Source organism: Salmo salar, chromosome ssa01, assembly GCF_905237065.1.
Source record: "Salmo salar chromosome ssa01, Ssal_v3.1, whole genome shotgun sequence".
NCBI classification, from domain to species: domain Eukaryota; kingdom Metazoa; phylum Chordata; class Actinopteri; order Salmoniformes; family Salmonidae; genus Salmo; species Salmo salar.
In genome coordinates, this window is record NC_059442.1 from 171,996,542 (window position 1) to 172,017,034 (window position 20,493).

Genomic DNA, 20,493 nt, shown 5'->3' on the forward strand with positions numbered 1-20,493 from the left:
TTTTGTTAAAACAAGTATACAATGAGCCTAACATCAACCCATGCATTGTCTTTAAAGTTTCTCATCCTTCCATTTTGTATATGTTACAAAATTGTCATGTATTGTATTTATTATGAATAAGATTTACATTTTTCATCTGTCGTGGCCACACGATGACGTAGCTACAAAAAAGCGAGAAAAAAAACCCGATGACGCAGCTACATATCCGATTCGACGTATTTCCGGTTAGGCCTCGTGCCCCTTCAACGTCTTTTATTTATATGTTTTAGGAGAAGAAGAAGAAGAAGAAGAAAAAGCTATCCAGCTAGCTTGGCTAGTTGACCGCTGTGTTACTTACCATCATCCCAAACAACTCCTTCCTTTATGTTAGAAGAAATAGCTATATGAAGAGTCTCCGGTGTAAAGGTAAGTGTTTATTGACAATACAGAGAGATTAGGCGTCTCTTTGTTCTATGAGGAGTCGGATCACGCTAACGAACGTAGCTAGCCGGGCCGTTGTTATTCTGGCTGCTGTTGATTTGAAATAGCTGAATATCTAGCAAGATAACTGGCTAGCTCGAGTGTGTTATGTTAGCCGCGGGCCCAGCTAGATAATTAGCAAGCTAGCTAGATAGCGAAATGCAGAATGGTTGAAATGACTAGCCAGCCCAGAACTAACGTTAAATCAATGTGCTAGCCACTGATAACGAAATGGCCTATGAACCATATTTTTATTTGGTTGTTTATATATATATATATCTAACAACTTTAACAGTAGGCCGTTCTTTGCCTTAGTTGACTTATAATCGGCATACACTAGACGACTTAACAACTTGGACGTGCTCACATTTCCCGATGTCCTTGTCCCCAATCTTTCCTCCCATCCATCCATCCTAAACCCCAGGACGTGGGTGTTCACATTACACAATGATTCCCTAGTTGATCCTGACCTGCTCTTCTCGGTTGTCGTAGGAAGAAAACAAATATGTGCAGAAACATCAAAAAAGTCTGAGGCGCAGAATATGGTCTTGATTTCATGTCATCTATTATTGTTTATTTCTGTCATGTAACGCGTATGTAATATTGGTTCGTTTTGCTTGGCCTGTTGCCTCGGGTGAGTGGAGGTTTTACTTAAGTGCCAAGGATTCTGTTTTCCCTTGCAAAAGGGATTGCTTTTGATAAAACGTTTTTTTTTCTTCCTTCCCAATGAAAATGAAAATATGTATTTTATGGAAAAGAGATGTATGTTTATGGACGATGCACCATGCTGCCTTGTTGACAACATGACAGAGCTGTTCCATTTGAGAAGGGCATGCCTCCCTCCCCGCCAGATGTGACAGGTAGAGGCCCCGGCTCAACATGATTGAATCCGCCCATTGTTTTGGTCTCACATGCTGAATGCTCCATGGCTATTGGCAGCAGTCCTTGCCCAATCATGCCGAAGCAATGCTCATACTATAAAATGCACAACCAACATTTAGGACATGTCAGAGACTGATCAGGACATCAGACAGGGGTCTGGAGAACAGAACAGCCATCATTGGTGCGTCCTTGACCTGCTCGAACTATGCGAGTCTCGATGTAATGATCCTAGCCCAAGTTCATAGGATTTTACCCAGATCATGAAAATTCATCTGGGATGGCAAAATTGTGTAGTGTATGCCTGGCCTTAAGCCCTCTACAGATGGTACGATTTTAGCTGTCTTATGCAGTGATTTTTGCCTTCTCAGACAACATTTCCACATCATTGGCAAATTCTTAAGTCGTAAACGATTGTTGGACATCTTGGCTCGTTCAGTGTAACGGGGTCTAGGTCTGCCGATTTTTAAAAGAAAAAAAGTTTAAAAATAAATTGTTTTAAGTACAATTACATTCGTAGGCTCTGACACAGTTCTGGTGGCGTCTTCATCGTGTAGTGTGGCAGGTGTTCCGAGCTGATCCCGGTGACTGACCAATAGGAACACTGAGTATGCACACAATTAGTCAGAATAATATAATAGTTTGGTTTTAAACATTTACATGCTGTGCAAGAAAGAACCGATTTCTCTAATAATCTTGTTTACATGATGGGATTTTGATAAATGCAGAAAATCTCCAATCAAAATAAACGTTCTACCATGTTATTTTGGGGAAGCCTATTTTGATTCTGACTTGGGACATATGAAGTTTGTATGTGTAAACTTTTTACAGATGCATACTTTCTGTTTTTCTGAACTCACTTCTCTCGCGCACAACCATAGAGAGAGGCTTGCGCTGCTGGTACAGATCAAATACGCCGCTGCAGTTGGCATAGCCTACATCGGCTGGTGTTGACGTAAGCCCAGCAGCATACCACCCTGCATCCCGCTGCTGGCTTGCTTCTGAAGCTAAGCAGGGTTGGCCCTGGTCGGTCCCTGGATGGGAGACCAGATGTTGCTGGAAGTGGTGTTGGAGGGCCGGTAGGAGGCACTCTTTCCTCTGATCTAAAAAAAAATATATATATTCCAATTCCCCAGGGCAGTGATTGGGGACATTGCCCTGTGTAGGGTGCCATCTTTCGGATGGGACGTTAAACGGGTGCCCTGACTCTCTGAGGTCACTAAAGATTCCATGGCACTTATCGTAAGAGTAGGGGTGTTAACCCCGGTGTCCTGGTTACATTCCCAATCTGGCCCTCATACCATCATGGCCACCTAATCATCCCCAGTTTACAATTGGCTCATTCATCCCCCTCCTCTCCCCTGTAACTATTTCCCAGGTCGTTTCTGTAAATGAGAATGTGTTCTCAGTCAACTTACCTGGTAAAATAACGGTAAAATAAATGAAATAAAAACATCGGCTGGTGTTGCATCTCAAGCTAATCGCAGAATGTGATGACAAACCCGTACCAATTTAACCAGGTTGATGTCCAGATTTTAATTAACATCGCACACAGTGAATCTGACGTACAGTCCGCACAAAGGCCTTAAACTCTACAAATTACTATGGAGTTGAGCAGCGGTGAGTGTGAGCGGACTGTTGCGGGCGGGCTGTAACTGGCTCCATTAGCCATTACAGGATAGTAGGCAGGGCAAACCCCGTTTTGGATATTTCTGGTAGATCATCAACAAATAAATCACAGTATGTTTTTGGACACATTCAGCAGTTTAAAAAAAAAATATATATATATATATTTTGTACCAGATTAAGTACAATACCATTGGAAATGAATGTTAAAAATTCAGTTGTATATTCCTAAAAACTTAAATTGAAAATTATGCTGTCAACTGCTTCTGTTTTTCATGAGTGTTTTAGTCTTTTTGGTCACGTGACAGACGCCAAGCCCCTCCCCATGCCACTCACAACAAAGACGAAAGATTATCTTCTTCCTCTATGACAACAAGCCGTTTTAATTAACTCGCTATTTGCATTTGAGGTTTGGTCCAATACAATCGGTCATATGGACACTGAAAAACATTGAGACATTATTTTACTGTAATAGAGGAGACCTTGACCTTTCTAATGATTCCCTATTTATGTCTCAACTCCCAACATGTTGAACAGAGAAGACCCTACTAAAACGAGAAGATCAATGAACATGTTGAACAGAGAAGACCCTACTAAAATGAGAAGATCAATGAACATGTTGAACAGAGAAGACCCTACTAAAACGAGAAGATCAATGAACATGTTGTGGAAAATCAATAAAATGTATTTATAAAGCCCTTTTTACATCAGCCGATGTCACAAAGTGCTGTACAGAAACTCAGCCTAAAACCCCAAACAGCAAGCAATGCAGATGTAGAAGCACGGTGGCTAGGAAAAACTCCCTAGAAAGGCCAGAACCTAGGAAGAAACCTAGAGAGGAACCAGGCTATGAGGGGTGGCCAGTCCTCTTCTGGCTGTACTGGGTAGAGAGGAACCAGGCTCTGAGGGGTGGCCAGTCCTCTTCTGGCTGTACTGGGTAGAGAGGAACCAGGCTCTGAGGGGTGACCAGTCCTCTACTGGCTGTACTGGGTAGAGAGGAACCAGGCTCTGAGGGGTGGCCAGTCCTCATCTGGCTGTACCGGGTAGAGCGCAACCAGGCTCTGAGGGGTGACCAGTCCTCTACTGGCTGTACTGGGTAGACCAGAGGAACCAGGCTCTGAGGGGTGGCCAGTCCTCTGCTGGCTGTACTGGGTAGACCAGAGGAACCAGGCTCTGAGGGGTGGCCAGTCCTCTACTGGCTGTACTGGGTAGACCAGAGGAACCAGGCTATGAGGGGTGGCCAGTCCTCTACTGGCTGTACTGGGTAGACCAGAGGAACCAGGCTATGAGGGGTGACCAGTCCTCTACTGGCTGTACTGGGTAGACCAGAGGAACCAGGCAATGAGGGGTGACCAGTCCTCTACTGGCTGTACTGGGTGGAGATGAGGAACCAGGCAATGAGGGGTGGACCAGTCCTCTACTGGCTGTACTGGGTGGAGATTAGGAACCTAGAGAGGAACCAGGCAATGAGGGGTGGACCAGTCCTCTACTGGCTGTACTGGGTAGACCAGAGGAACCAGGCTCTGAGGGGTGACCAGTCCTCTACTGGGTGGAGATTATAACAGAACATGGCCAAGATGTTGTTTGAGGCCTGTTCATTTTCTATAATGCCTGCTACCAGTAGTTGGTCTATAATGATCTATATTGTTACCAGTAGTTGGTCTATAATGATCTATATTGTTACCAGTAGTTGGTCTATAATGATCTATATTGTTACCAGTAGTTGGTCTATAATGATCTATATTGTTACCAGTAGTTGGTCTATAATGATCTATATTGTTACCAGTAGTTGGTCTATATTGTTACCAGTAGTTGGTCTATAATGATCTATATTGCTACCAGTAGTTGGTCTATAATGATCTATATTGCTACCAGTAGTTGGTCTATAATGATCTATATTGCTACCAGTAGTTGGTCTATAATGATCTATATTGCTACCAGTAGTTGGTCTATAATGAGCTATATTGTTACCAGTAGTTGGTCTATATTGTTACCAGTAGTTGGTCTATAATGATCTATATTGCTACCAGTAGTTGGTCTATAATGATCTATATTGCTACCAGTAGTTGGTCTATAATGATCTATATTGTTACCAGTAGTTGGTCTATAATATTACCAGTAGTTGGTCTATAATGATCTATATTGTTACCAGTAGTTGGTCTATATTGTTACCAGTAGTTGGTCTATAATGATCTATATTGTTACCAGTAGTTGGTCTATATTGTTACCAGTAGTTGGTCTATAATGATCTATATTGTTACCAGTAGTTGGTCTATAATGATCTATAATGTTACCAGTAGTTGGTCTATAATGGTCTATATTGTTACCAGTAGTTGGTCTATAATGATCTATATTGTTACCAGTAGTTGGTCTATAATGATATTTACCAGTAGTTGGTCTATAATGATCTATATTGCTACCAGTAGGTGGTCTATAATGATCTATATTGTTACCAGTAGTTGGTCTATAATGATCTATATTGTTACCAGTAGTTGGTCTATAATGATCTATATTGTTACCAGTAGTTGGTCTATATTGTTACCAGTAGTTGGTCTATAATGATCTATATTGTTACCAGTAGTTGGTCTATAATGATCTATATTGTTACCAGTAGTTGGTCTATAATGATCTATATTGTTACCAGTAGTTGGTCTATAATGATCTATATTGTTACCAGTAGTTGGTCTATAATGATCTATATTGCTACCAGTAGTTGGTCTATAATGATCTATATTGTTACCAGTAGGTAGTCATTATTAGTAGATGTGCATTATTCATGGTTCTGGTTACATTTGTAACAATAAGGGTGTTTTCATAGACAGACTTGAAAGCCAGATCACTGATTATTGCAAAAAAAAAGCAGGTTAAACTATTTTGATAAAATAATTATATTATTAGTGGGTCTTATGGTTGTGGAGGCTTATATTTAGCTTTGGTATCATTTTACAACCCCTGAATTCATTAGATTATTCCAGACTTTTTGAAATGCATTCATTTACCTTTTTTTAATTGAACAACAAAGCCTGTTTTGAGAACTTAAAAAAATAAAATATATAAACAAAACATTTACTCTATCGATTTAATAAAAAAATAAAATCTTAGTTCAATTCAAAGGTCAATTAATGCATTTCAAACATTCATGAACACCCATAAGTTTGAAAAATTCAGAGATGATTTTTAGGCCCTAGATAGGTTCTGTTTGTAGCTAGTGAGTGATGTGCAGTTTGCGAACCATTCCTTCTTTTTGAACGACTTACTGAGTCGAGTCATGATTAGTTTTTCTAAGTGACTCGTTCATTGTAGCCGTTCGTTTTGACCTGCTAGTGCTGGGCACAGTACAGCAGGATGAATACAAGCTCCTCTGGCTCAGTGGCTCCAGAGACGTGCTCTGACCACCGCCTGTCAAATTCACGCAGGACTATCGATCATGAGTACAGAGAAGAAGAAATACATGTTTACAACTGATAATTGATCACATGGTGCAAAAATGACAGCAATTCATTTATTGTTTCATGTTATGATGGACACAGCTTTGTAGAACCAAAACATACTCTGCTCAACAAACTCCTAATTTGTTGGGTTGTTGGGTTGCAGTTTACAAACAACATTGTGTTTATCACCCTCGGGCCATTCAAGCAATGCAATCCACCAATGGTGGAACAAGCTCCCTCACGACGCCAGGACAGCGGAGTCAATCACCACCTTCCGGAGACACCTGAAACCCCACCTCTTCAAGGAATACCTGGGATAGGATATAGTAATCCTTCTAACCCCCCCCCCCATAAAAAGATATAGATGTACTATTGTAAAGTGGTTGTTCCACTGGATATCATAAGGTGAATGCACCAATTTGTAAGTCGCTCTGGATAAGAGCGTCTGCTAAATGACTTAAATGTAAGAATCATTCAATCTCGTCTGGTTGTGGCCACAACTAGACCTCGTTTGAAATGTATCAAGAAATAATTATATTTGTATACGTAGCGATCAACACATGTCCATCACCTGGGTTCACAAGGTGCGTGTTGCCTTCCTCCTCGCCGTCAGTGTTTTAAAAAATTAAAAACGTTTATAAGGGTTCAGTTCCAATACGCTATGATGAGCGACATTTGAACGAAGGGGCTTAGAATCGTTAGTTTTCAGTTCATTGTTCACCGGTAGGGGGTCCAGCGTGCTCTGGGCATTACTGACTCAAATGAATGAGATGTGTCTGGTGTAGTACAGAGTTTTTTTTTCTCAGTAAACCTTAACTTGGCGATACTATCTTAGTTCTCCTGTCTTCTGGAATATACGGTTTCCTGTTTACAGGTTTGTTTTGAATTACATCGAGTCGCTGTCAGTTCATACTTGGAAAAATGTTACCTATGTTAAATGTGTTATTTTCTTTGGGTGCTGCAATGGATGACTGTAATAACGCTCTCGGTAGCCGATGTGAACAAAACCTTTTAAAACAGGTCAACATTCACAAAGCCGCTGGGCCAGACGGATTACCAGGACGTATGAATAAGTAATATACATTTTTCCATAGGGGGAAACGACTCCAACTCACGATGGAAGACTGCTTGCACACTTCTTCAGAGAACCTGTCTAAGTTGGTCCGCTGGGCCCACAGTCACGGCACCATCTGTGCTCTCATCCCGAACCTCAAACACCTGCTTACCGAGGGTTCCCATGGGACCCTGACCGCCATGTGGGGGTGCAGCGCGGGCCACGCCTACCACTGGCCCCTCCCCGCCACCTGTAAGACAGGCCAGAAGGTGGGTGTGTTTTTAGTCCCAGATGTTTGTGATTTTGACTGGTCTATTGACAAGCTGAACATGTTTGGGTTGGCAAGAGGGCAGAAACAGACTGGAGCCCAGGTTAGGCATTTATGGCACTGTAATGTAAACTCAGTGGCCAGTTTACACCACCCCGTTCACTACAATGGTTCACTCCTACAGACAGTGAGTCACGTGGCTTGTTATATAAAGCAGGCAGGCATCGAGGCATTCAGTTACTGTTTTATTGAATGTTAGAATGGGCAAAACAAGTGACCTATACGACTGAGCGTGGTATGATTGTCGGTGTCAGGTGTGCCAGTTCCAATGCGCCGGTTCTCAGAAATGGCCGGCCTCCTGGGCTTTTTACGCACGACAGTGTCTAGGGTTTACCGAGAATGGTGCGATTTTAAACAAAAAATATCTGGTCAGTGGCAATCCTGTTGCCAAAAACAGCTCATTGATGAGATGTCGAAGGAGAATGGCAAGAATCGTGCAAGATAAAAGGCGGTCAACGAACAGGCAAATAACGGTGCAGTACAACGGTGGTGTTCACAAACGGCATCTCGGATTGGCTATTGCAGCAGACGACCACACCAGGTTCCACTCCCATCAGCTAAAAACAAGAAGTGGCGGCTTCAGTGGGTACACCATCACCAACACTGGACAATAGAGGAGTGGAAAACATTGCCTGGTCCGATGAATCCCGGTTCCTTTTGTCAAGCTGATGGCGCTCAGTATTTAGCGTAAGCGGCAGAGCGCTCTGTAAGCAGTATGAGTCATGGCCCCATCCTGCCTGGTGTCAACACTACCGGCTGGTGGCGGTGGTTTAATGGAGTGGGGAAGGTTTCCCTGGCACGCCTTAGGTCCCTTGATACCGATTGAGCAACTTTCCATGCCCTGGCGAAGTCTGGCTTTTCTGGAGGCAAAGGGGAGTCTGACCCGGTACTATACGAGTTTATAGGTAAACTGTATGTCTTCCTGTAAATAATGGGGCCAATGTGTGACGTTGGGATAAACATTTTCTAAATGGTTTGAAACCAAAATAAAAATGATTTTCATGCAGTTCCAAATGTGAACTCGGAGGAATAAAAGTGAATATATGCAAATTGGACCATAACTCCACCTATACGACACCACAGGTCTAGGACTGTACGACACCACAGGTCTGGGACTGTACGACACCACAGGTCTGGGACTGTACGACACCACAGGTCTGGGACTGTACGACACCACAGGTCTGGGACTGTACGACACCACAGGTCTGGGACTGTACGACACCACAGGTCTGGGACTGTACGACACCACAGGTCTGGGACTGTACGACACCACAGGCCTGGGACTGTACGACACCACAGGCCTGGGACTGTACGACACCACAGGCCTGGGACTGTACGACACCACAGGCCTGGGACTGTACGACACCACAGGCCTGGGACTGTACGACACCACAGGCCTGGGACTGTACGACACCACAGGTCTGGGACTGTACGACACCACAGGCCTGGGACTGTACGACACCACAGGCCTGGGACTGTACGACACCACAGGCCTGGGACTGTACGACACCACAGGCCTGGGACTGTACGACACCACAGGCCTGGGACTGTACGACACCACAGGCCTGGGACTGTACGACACCACAGGCCTGGGACTGTACGACACCACAGGCCTGGGACTGTACATCCTTTAAGCAAGATTCATAAAGACATTGCCCAGTCAAATTCAAGGACTTTCAGGCACTTTTTCAAGCACTTTATTGTAATTTTCAAGGACCTCAAAGTTATTGTTAGATTCTGGGTTAAACTTGGAACATTATTATACTACAGACATGATACATCAGAAGTAATACTGTAGTATCTGAGGGGTGATAGACTGGTTGTTACATCAGAAAGTAAGACCAATAACATTTTGATTTGAACAGAGTAGCGCAGCGGTAAACAAATGAAAGTGGGGGGCAATGCAAATGGGGGGGGTGGGGGGGGGAATGCAAATAGTCTGGGTTGCCATTTGATTAGGTGTTCAGGAGTCTTATGGCTTGGGGGTAGAAGCTGTTTAGGAGCCTGTTGGACCTAAACTTGGCGCTCCGGTACCGCTTGCCGTGTGGTGGCAGAGAGAACAGTCTATGACTTGGGTGGCTGGAGTCTTTGACAATGTTTAGGGCCTTCCTCTGACACCGCCTGGTATAGAGGTCCTGGATGGCAGGAAGTTTGGCCCCAGTGATGTACTGGGCTGTACGCACTACTCTCTGTAATGCCTTGCGGTCGGAGATCGAGCAGTTGCCATACCAGGCGGTGATACAACCAGTCAGGATGCTCTCGATGTTGCAGCTGTAGAACCATTTGAGGATCTGGGGACCCATGCCAAATCTTTTCAGTCTCCCGAGGGGGAATAGGTGTTGTCGTGCCCTCTTCACGACTGTCCTGGTGTGCTTGGACCATGTTAGTTTGTTGATGATGTGGACACCAAGGAACTTGAAGCTCTCAACCTGCTCCACTACAGCCCCGTCGATGAGAATGGGGGCGTGCTCAGTCCTCCTTTTCCTGTAGTCCACAATCATCTCCTTTGTCTTGATCATATTGAGGGAGAGGTTGTTGTCCTGGCATCACACTGCCAGGTCTCTGATCTCCTCCCTATAGGCCGTCTCATCGTTGTCGGTGATCAGGCCTACCACTGTTGTGTCGTCAGCGAACTTAATGGTGGTGTTGGAGTCGTGCCTGGCTGTGCAGTCATGAGTGAACAGGGTTTTAAGTGTCAATGTAGTGACTCTCGGTTAGAAGCATTCCATGAAAACCGTTTTCACCTGTAACATAAGGAGACACAAAATGTTATGTAGTTATGAGATCTTTATACCCAAACTGTCCAACAGATAGATACCTGGTTCCAGTTCAGTGTCTAATTTAACCGTCAATTTACACTGCTAAAAAAATGCAAGTCATGTATTATGTCACACAATTTTGGACAAATCCATCAAGTTACCAACCATGATGAAAGGTTAAACAAGTTTTAAATCAACTTGTGAATGTTATTGATTATAGCTATGATGTTATTGATTATGATCCTTCATGTAATGACATTAAAACATTGTCAGATTATTATCAATGACTTTTGTCCTCACTGGTACCTTTTCATAGAAATTAAATTACATTATTATTATTAAATTCAAATACAGAGCGGAAAGTATTCTGACCCATTCACCTTTTCCACATTTTGATTCGTTTATAGCCTTATTCTAAAATTGATTAAATAGTTTTTTTCCCCCCATCAATCTACAAACATTACCCCATAATGACAAAGCAAAAACAGGTTTATATTTTTTTTGCACATTTTATTAGAAATAAAACTCAAACACATTTACGTAATTATTCAGACCCTTTACTCAGTACTTTTGTTGAAGCACCTTTGGCTGTGATTACAGTCTTGGTTATGTCACTACAAGCTTGGCACACCTGTATTTGGGAGTTTCTCCCATTCTTCTCTGCAGATCCTCTCAAGCTCTGTCAGGTTGGATGGGGAGTGTCGCTGTACAGCTATTTTCAGGTCTCTCCAGAGATGTTCGATCGGGTTCAAGTCCAGGCTCTGGGCGGGCCACTTAGTGACATTCAGAGACTTGTCCCGAAGCCACTCCTGCATTGTCTTGGCTGCGTGCTTAGGGTTGTTGTCCTGTTGGAAAGTGAACCTTAGACTGGGGCAAAGGTCCTGAGCGCTCTGGAGGTTTTCATCAAGGATCTCTCTGTACTTTGCTTCGTTCATCTTTCCCTCGATCCTGAGTAGTCTCTCAGTCCCTGCCGCTGAAAAACAACCCCACAGCATGATGCTGCCACCACCATGCTTCATCGTAGGGATGGTGCCAGGTTTCCTCCAGACGTGACGCTTGGCATTCAGGCCAAAGAGTTCAATCTTGGTTTCATCAGACCAGAGAATCTTATTTCTCATGGTCTGAGAGTCCTTTAGGTGCCTTTTGGCAAACTCCAAGCGGTCTGCCTGGTGCCTTTTACTGAGGAGTGGCTTCCGTCTGACCACCCTACCATAAAGGCCTGATTGGTGGATTGCTGCAGAGATGGTTGTCCTTCTGGAAGGTTGTCCCATCTCCACATAGGAACTCTGGAGCTCTGTCAGTGACCATCGGGTTCTTGGTCACCTCCCTGACCAAGGCCCTTCTCCCCAGATTGCTCAGTTTGGCCGGGCAGCCAGCTCTAGGAAGAGTCTTGGTGGTTCTAAACTTCTTCCATTTAAGAATGATGGAGGCCACTGTGTTCTTGGGGACCTTCAATGCTGCAGATATGTGTTGGTACCCTTCCACAGATCTGTGCCTTGACACAATCCTGTCTCGGAGCTCCACTGACAATTCCTTCGACCTCATGGCTTGGTTTTTGCTCTGACATGCACTGTCAACTGTGGGACCTTATATAGACAGGTGTGTGCTTTTCCAAATCATGTCCAATCAGTTGAATTTACCACAGGTGGACTCCAATCATGTTGTAGAAACATCTCAAGGATGATCAATGGAAACAGGATGCACCTGAGCTAAATTTAGAGTCTCATAGCAAAGGGTCTGAATACTTTTAAAAAAAAAATTTAATACATTTGCAAAAAAATCTAAACCTATTTTTGCTTTGTCATTATGGGGTATTGTGTGTAGATTGAGGGGGAAGAAAACAATTTAATCCATTTTAGAATAAGGCTGTAACGTAACAAAATGTGGCAAATAGTCAAGCGGTATGAATACTTTCTGAATGCACTGTATTCTCTGTATATTATGTTGTCAGTGCCATTCCACCAAGTCAAATTCCTGATCCATGTCAAATGTACTTGTTAATTCTGATTTCTAAAGGAGCGGGGTGGCTGCTACCAGGACAGCCGTAGCATCAACTCAGACAGCCTCAGTCTCCAGGGAGGGGCTTCAGCCCGTCAGAGCAGCCCAGGAGGTGAGAGGTTTCTGGGCCGCTCCACCAAGGCCAAGGGAGGCGACAGCAGCCAGACCCGGGACTCCTGCGACTTCTCCAACTGCAGCGACGACAACACCGAAGCCGACGACAACACTGAGGAATATAACAGCAACCTGTTTGATATCGTCTGTGAGTCCTCAGCCACGACGGACGAGGATGGAGACGTAGACTACGAGCCTCATCACAGACCCAGGAAGAGGGGACCCCCGGGGGGAATGCCCGGCCCCCAGAGACCAGGGTCTGAGGACAGGGGACAGGGGGACAAGTCAGTGAAGAAGATCAAGCAGGAGACTTCTGAGGACTATTACACAGTACCTAAAGCCCAGCTAGCAGCAGTGGTAGGTACTGACTCTGGCCTGGCCTCTCACTCAGTCTCCCAGTCCCCAAAACCTAATAATAACAACTCTCTGTCCCACCATGCATTGCCACACAAACCCTCCCAGCTGGACGCCGACTGTTTGGTTGGTGGCGTGTCGTTGTCTGTGTTGGGGCGCTCCTTTCCTCACAAACCTCTCCGAGGCTCTATCTCCAGCTCTGTCTCCAAACCTTCCATGATGGGCGCTAGTTCTCCCAGACACCAGGACCTGTCCTCGGTGTCGACCCGGGACCTGAGCACCCTCCCTGGGGCAGGTAGTGAGCTGATGGAGGACCTGCTGAAGCATGGAGGATCCGAGGGGCCGTTGGGGAACATGACTCCTTCCTCACCCAGTGGGATGAACCCTGACCTGGACCTCCTGGGAGCAGAGACCAAAGGAGAGGCTACAGGTACAGTTAACATCGCTCTCTCTCCCTCTAGCTGCCCCCTCTCTCCTTCTAGCTGCCCCCTCTCTCCCTCTAGCTGCCCCCTCTCTCCTTCTAGCTGCCCTCTCTCTCCCTCTAGCTGCTCTCTCTCTCCCTCTAGCTGCTCTCTCTCTCCCTCTAGCTGCCCCCTCTCTCCCTCTAGCTGCCCCCTCTCTCCCTCTAGCTGCCCCCTCTCTCCTTCTAGCTGCCCTCTCTCTCCCTCTAGCTGCTCTCTCTCTCCCTCTAGCTGCTCTCTCTCTCCCTCTAGCTGCTCTCTCTCTCCCTCTGGCGGCCCCCTCTCTCCTTCTAGCTGCCCCCTCTCTCCTTCTAGCTGCCCCCTCTCTCCCTCTAGCTGCCCCCTCTCTCCCTCTAGCTGCCCCCTCTCTCCCTCTAGCTGCCCCCTCTCTCCCTCTAGCTGCCCCCTCTCTCCCTCTAGCTGCCCCCTCTCTCCTTCTAGCTGCCCCCTCTCTCCCTCTAGCTGCCCCCTCTCTCCCTCTAGCTGCCCTCTCTCTCCCTCTAGCTGCCCCCTCTCTCCCTCTAGCTGCCCCCTCTCTCCCTCTAGCTGCCCCCTCTCTCCCTCTAGCTGCCCCCTCTCTCCCTCTAGCTGCCCCCTCTCTCCTTCTAGCTGCCCCCTCTCTCCCTCTAGCTGCTCTCTCTCCCTCTAGCTGCCCCCTCTTTCCCTCTAGCTGCCCCCTCTCTCCTTCTAGCTGCCCCCTCTCTCCTTCTAGCTGCCCCCTCTCTCCCTCTAGCTGCCCTCCCTCTCCCTCTAGCTGCCCTCTCTCTCCCTCTGGCTGCCCCCTCTCTCCCTCTAGCTGCCCCCTCTCTCCCTCTAGCTGCCCCCTCTCTCCCTCTGGCTGCCCCCTCTCTCCCTCTAGCTGCCCCCTCTCTCCCTCTAGCTGCCCCCTCTCTCCCTCTAGCTGCCCCCTCTCTCCCTCTAGCTGCCCCCTCTCTCCCTCTAGCTGCCCTCTCTCTCCCTCTAGCTGCCCCTCTCTCTCCCTCTGGCTGCCCCCTCTCTCCCTCTAGCTGCTCTCTCTCCCCCTCTAGCTGCCCCCTCTCTCCCTCTAGCTGCTCCCTCTCTCCCTCTAGCTGCCCCCTCTCTCCCTCTAGCTGCCCTCTCCCCCTCTAGCTGCCCTCTCTCCCTCTAGCTGCCCCCTCTCTCCTTCTAGCTGCCCCCTCTCTCCCTCTAGCTGCCCTCTCTCTCCCTCTAGCTGCCCTCTCTCCCTCTAGCTGCCCTCTCTCTCCCTCTAGCTGCCCCCTCTCTCCCTCTAGCTGCCCCCTCTCTCTCCCTCTAGCTGCCCTCTCTCTCCCTCTAGCTGCCCTCCCTCTCCCTCTAGCTGCCCTCCCTCTCCCTCTAGCTGCCCCCTCTCTCCCTCTAGCTGCCCCCTCTCTCCCTCTAGCTGCCCCCTCCCTCTCCCTCTAGCTGCCCCCTCTCTCCCTCTAGCTGCCCCCTCTCTCCCTCTAGCTGCCCCCTCCCTCTCCCTCTAGCTGCCCCCTCTCTCCCTCTAGCTGCCCTCTCCTCTCCCTCTAGCTGCCCTCTCTCTCCCTCTAGCTGCCCTCTCTCTCCCTCTAGCTGCCCCCTCTCTCTCCCTCTAGCTGCCCTCTCTCCCTCTAGCTGCCCTCTCTCTCCCTCTAGCTGCCCTCTCTCTCCCTCTAGCTGCCCTCTCTGTCTGTGTGTGTCTCACCACACTAGTTCTGCTGTCAAACACAACCAATTCTCACAAAAAGGCTCCTCACCATTTCTGAGTGGTGTACCTGAGAGCTTAGTGCACCTACCAATTAAAGCGATTACAAATATCTAGAATATAATGTACTGTTACACCTTTTCTATACCGGTGAAAACTTGTATCTGTGTTTGTAGTGTATTTCAGAGCCCTGTCTTTTCTGTATGTTGTTGTAATATGGCCCGTTCCTCAATAGACAATAAGATTTACACTGCTGCATGCTCCATATCTTCCCCCATGTGTTATGATTTTAGAAGACATGACAGTTTCTCTGTGAATCATGTAGGAGGACTCTTAAGGGTGTAACGGTACACGGGGACCTTGGTTCGGTCCGCACTGTGAACTCTAATACCTTTAAAAACATATTTACAAAATAAAAATACTAGGCTTAAAGGCTATGCCTAAACTGTGTGGCAGAGCTGCCCCCTCTGTGTGGCAGAGCTGCCCCCTCTGTGTGGCAGAGCTGCCCCCTCTGTGTGGTGTGGCAGAGCTGCCCCCTCTGTGTGGCAGAGCTGCCCCCTCTGTGTGGCAGAGCTGCCCCCTCTGTGTGGCAGGCCCTGCTCCTCAAGTAAATCTGAGCTGAAAAAAAACAATTTCAGCCTATTTTGTTAAAACAACTAAAGCCTATGTGCACGTTAATCAAAATTTTAAATCTTAATTAGCGCATTTCAAACTATCCTTTTTCTGAGGCGCAGCCAGGAACTATTTCTGTACGATGGCGAGTGGTGGGGTCGATTTTTAAACAGGAAATGGAGGATCATCCGGCGTTTAAATCTCCATTTGGGGGAACATTTTGACTTCCCAGTAGATTTATAACTGTGATAGTGAGTTGTGGCTAAAACGTTAACAGTATGTCGCCACGCTCAACAAGAATAGTCTTTGTAGCTGCCAACACCTCATATGTTGACACATTTACACAGACATTACCCCAGTATACCAGAGCAAGAGGAAACGCAAAGAAACACATCTTCTTCCTTCTGCATTCAAGCAGCTTATTCTGACCGGACCAAAGACATTACAAGAGTGATAGGTAGGCTATGCGTATAATCATTTTTACATTTTTTTTGATAGCCTTTTGGTTTATAGCCGCTTATATAAACCATTCTTGGTGGTTGAGAATAGGAGGTTTCAGGCAGAACCTCGTGAAAGTTCTTCGAGCCACATTACGAACTTCGCTCTATATAAGCAAGCCAAAAGTTTTCGATGAATTGCGCTTACTTAAGTGACAGCCCATTGCATTACCCCGGGGTGGGAGGTGCAGCCCATCAACATTACCCCGGGGTGGGAGGTGCAGCCCATCAACATTACCCCGGGGTGGGAGGTGCAGCCCATCAACATTACCCCGGGGTGGGAAGTGCAGCCCATCAACATTACCCCGGGGTGGGAGGTGCAGCCCGTCGCATTACCCCGGGGTGGGAGGTGCAGCCCGTCGCATTACCCCGGGGTGGGAGGTGTGTCGTGCAGCCCTTCACATTGCCGTGCTACAGACACAACTCCTTTTATTCGTCACAAGTGGGCGTCTGGCACTGAAGGAAGTAGTGTCGTGGTGCGTTCGTAACCAAGGTAGTGGGAATTTACCACATATGACTGGGAAAAATCCACTTGAAAGTTAGCAACTTATATATAGTTAGTTAGGATAGTTAGCAACTTATATATAGTTAGTTAGGATAGTTAGCAACTTATATATAGTTAGTTAGGATAGTTAGCAACTTATATATAGTTAGTTAGGATAGTTAGCAACTTATATATAGTTAGTTAGGATAGTTAGCAACTTATATATAGTTAGTTAGGATAGTTAGCAACTTATATATAGTTAGTTAGGATAGTTAGCAACTTATATATAGTTAGTTAGGATAGTTAGCAACTTATATATAGTTAGTTAGGATAGTTAGCAACTTATATATAGTTAGTTAGGATAGTTAGCAACTTATATATAGTTAGTTAGGATAGTTAGCAACTTTTAAACAATGACCCATTCCTATAAGTATTATTTTATTCATGTTCAATAATACACATTGGCTGTTAAGGCAATTCTATTCTATGACTGTTGCCTCCTGTTTGTAGTTTATTGTGATGGTAATGTCATTTTAGTTTTTTGATAATAATTATTAGGTGGAAGGTCGCTGGCTACAGCATCTTCAACCTAGCTTAGCTTTTAGCTAGCTAGCTGCTCTGGGATGTTTTTGAAAAACAAGTTGAAGGGGGCGAAAAAGTAACTAAAACGTCTTGAATGAAAAATTCATATTTTGCCATCTCTCAAAAATAAACGAGATATCTGAAGTGAGACTCTCCTCCGTCTTGTCTTGCTTTGTTAAACCCTATACGTTCTCCGTTCAGTAGCGGAACGAGATTACGGGAAGATGACCTACTGCATAATGACATGTTGCGGCCTGCGTAGCTCTGGTCCGGGCTGTTATGTTGCGGCCTGCGTAGCTCTGGTCCGGGCTGTTATGTTGCGGCCTGCGTAGCTCTGGTCCGGGCTGTTATGTTGCGGCCTGCCTAGCTCTGGTCCGGGCTGTTATGTTGCGGCCTGCGTAGCTCTGGTCCGGGCTGTTATGTGGCGGCCTGCGTAGCTCTGGTCCGGGCTGTTATGTTGCGGCCTGCGTAGCTCTGGTCCGGGCTGTTATGTTGCGGCCTGCGTAGCTCTGGTCCGGGCTGTTATGTTGCGGCCTGCGTAGCTCTGGTCCGGGCTGTTATGTTGCGGCCTGCGTAGCTCTGGTCCGGGCTGTTATGTTGCGGCCTGCGTAGCTCTGGTCCGGGCTGTTATGTTGCGGCCTGCGTAGCTCTGGTCCGGGCTGTTATGTTGCGGCCTGCGTAGCTCTGGTCCGGGCTGTTATGTTGCGGCCTGCGTAGCTCTGGTCCGGGCTGTTATGTTGCGGCCTGCGTAGCTCTGGTCCGGGCTGTTATGTTGCGGCCTGCGTAGCTCTGGTCCGGGCTGTTATGTCGCGGTCTCCCTAGCTCTGGTCCAGGTTGTTATGTTGCTGACCCTTTTTCAAATGAACGTCAGCAAGGTATTCACACCCCTTGACTTTTTCCACATTTTGTTGTTACAGCCTGAATTTAAAATGGATTAAATGTAGATTCGTCACTGATCTAAACACAATACCCCATAATGTCAGTGGAATTATGTTTTTTAGAAATGTTTACAAATGAATTAAAAATAAAAAGCTGAAAAGGTCTTGAGTCAATAAGTATTCAACCCCTTTTTTGTTATGGCAAACCTATAGTTAAATCACATAATAAGTTGCATGGACTGACTCCGTGTGGAATAGTGTTTAGCATGATTTTTAAATGACTACCCCGTAGTCGACCAGTGAATTTCAAGCACAGATTCAACCACAAAGACCAGGGAGGTTTTACTACGGTTCGCGAAGAAGGGCACCGATTGGTAGATGGGTAAAAAAAAATACTTATCCCTTTGAGCATGGTGCATTTATTAATTACTCTTTGGATGGTGTATCAATACAACCAGTCACTTCAAAGATACAGGCATCCTTCCTAACTAAGTTGCCGGAGAGGAAGGAAACTGCTCAGGGATTTCACCATGAAGCCAATGGCAATTTTAAAACAGAGTTCAGCACAGGCAAAATCCTAGAGGAAACCCTGGTTCAGTCTGCTTTCCAACAGACACTGGGAGATGAATTCACCTTTCAGCAGGTCAATAAGCTTTACGTATTGGCCTCAAGGCCTTCGTCAGAGCTTTTGTGAATTTTTTTTTTTAAATCGGCACCCCTATGTAGACCTAGCCCCACCCACATCCGTTCCACGCATGGAAAGGGGTTGGAGGCGAAGGAAAAACAAATAAGTGCTACCAAACGTAACAATATGCATTTCACAAACACTACAAAAGTGTATAAATAAGACGCATTAAACACGCCCATAAAACCACAATGAGGACACAGCAAGTTTTCATTAATCATTAATCGTACGAAAAAACATCAGAGGAATCTGAAATAGCCACATCATTAATGTTCAAATTCACAACATAACACACAGAGGCATTTCATCATTAAGTCCTTTAGGAAATAATGTCTGGAGGGTGAAAATCCCAAAACATTCTCTTTTACTCAGAGTATTATTAATATCACCTCCCCTGTCTGGTCAATAATCTAAAACGCATGGCCAAGGGCCACTGATTGAACAGAGCTCTAACCTTATGAAAACTCAATTCTCTCATTTAGAAGCTAAAATTACATTTAATCTTTTCACAAATAGTTTAATTTAAATTGAACAACAATTCCATGTGAATCTGATAACTAGAGGGTGTAGACTTTCCCAGGTACAGTTTATGTCGTCCTGTCATCAGTCATAATGTCTCAGATTACAACCGAACTGACATCATATTCATTAAGTACCAACGCATATTTTCAACTGGTTCTATTACCGAAATATGGTTCCTTTCCCCCCACTTGTTTGATGTTCCCAGACTCTTTGTTTAACAAAGGCTTTTCAAGAGTCCTTCAGTAGAGTCAGAGAGAGAGGGGGGGTCATAAACCTTACCCACAGGCCAACTTCATGACACTTCTCTGCAGATCCTCTCAAGCTCTGTCAGGTTGGATGGGGAGCGTCGCTGTACAGCTATTTTCAGGTCTCTCCAGAGATGTTCGATCGGGTTCAAGTCCGGGCTCTGGGCGGGCCACTCAAGAACATTCAGAGACTTGTCCCGAAGCAACTCCTACGTTGTCTTGGCTGTGTTCTTAACGTCGCTGTCCTGTTGGAAGGTAAACCTTCGCCCCAGTCTGAGGTCCTGAGCGCTCTGGAGCAGGTTTTCATCAAGGATCTCTCTGTACTTTGCTCCGATCATCTTTCCCTCAATCCTGACTAGTCTCCCAGTCCCTGCCGCTGAAAAACATCCCCACAGCATGATGCTGCCACCACCATGCTTCACTGTAGGGATGGTATTGGCCAGGTTTCCTCCAGACGTGACGCTTGACATTCAGGCCAAAGAGTTCAATCTTGGTTTCATCAGACCAGAGAATCTTATTTCTCATGGTCTGAGAGTCCTTTAGGTGCCTTTTAGCAAACTCCAAGCGGGCTGTCATGTGCCTTTTACTGAGGAGTGGCTTCCGTCTGACCAGTGTACCATAAAAGCCTGATTGGTGGATTGCTGCAGAGATGGTTGTCCTTCTGGAAGGTTCTCCCATCTCCACATAGGAACTCTGGAGCTCTGTCAGAGTGACCGTCAGGTTCTTGGTCACCTCCCTGACCAAGGCCCTTCTCCCCCGATTGCTCAGTTTGTCCGGGCGGCCAGCTCTATGAAGAGTCCTGGTGGTTCCAAACTTCTTCCATTTAAGAATGATGGAGGCCACTGTGTTCTTGGGGAGC

The 20,493-nt window shown here is 46.2% G+C and overlaps 1 protein-coding gene across 11 annotated transcripts in view; it reads left to right on the forward strand.

Moving 5' to 3' along the window:
- The first annotated feature begins 200 nt into the window (after positions 1–200).
- Positions 201–20,493, forward strand: part of LOC106572866 (uncharacterized) — a 36,444-nt gene continuing 16,151 nt past the window's right edge. For 9 of the 11 annotated variants that reach the window (XR_006758781.1, XR_006758784.1, XR_006758786.1 and 6 more), the window contains exons 1-3: positions 201–405; positions 7,490–7,718; positions 12,553–13,432. Coding sequence is in view for 4 of the 11 variants with exons in the window: in XM_045694171.1 (XP_045550127.1) it covers positions 7,512–7,718; positions 12,553–13,432 (1,087 nt within the window). In the remaining 7 variants the exon portion in view is untranslated. The remainder of the gene's footprint in view (positions 406–7,489; positions 7,719–12,552; positions 13,433–20,493) is intronic. The other 2 variants (XM_045694185.1, XM_045694188.1) reach the window with 1 other exon arrangement.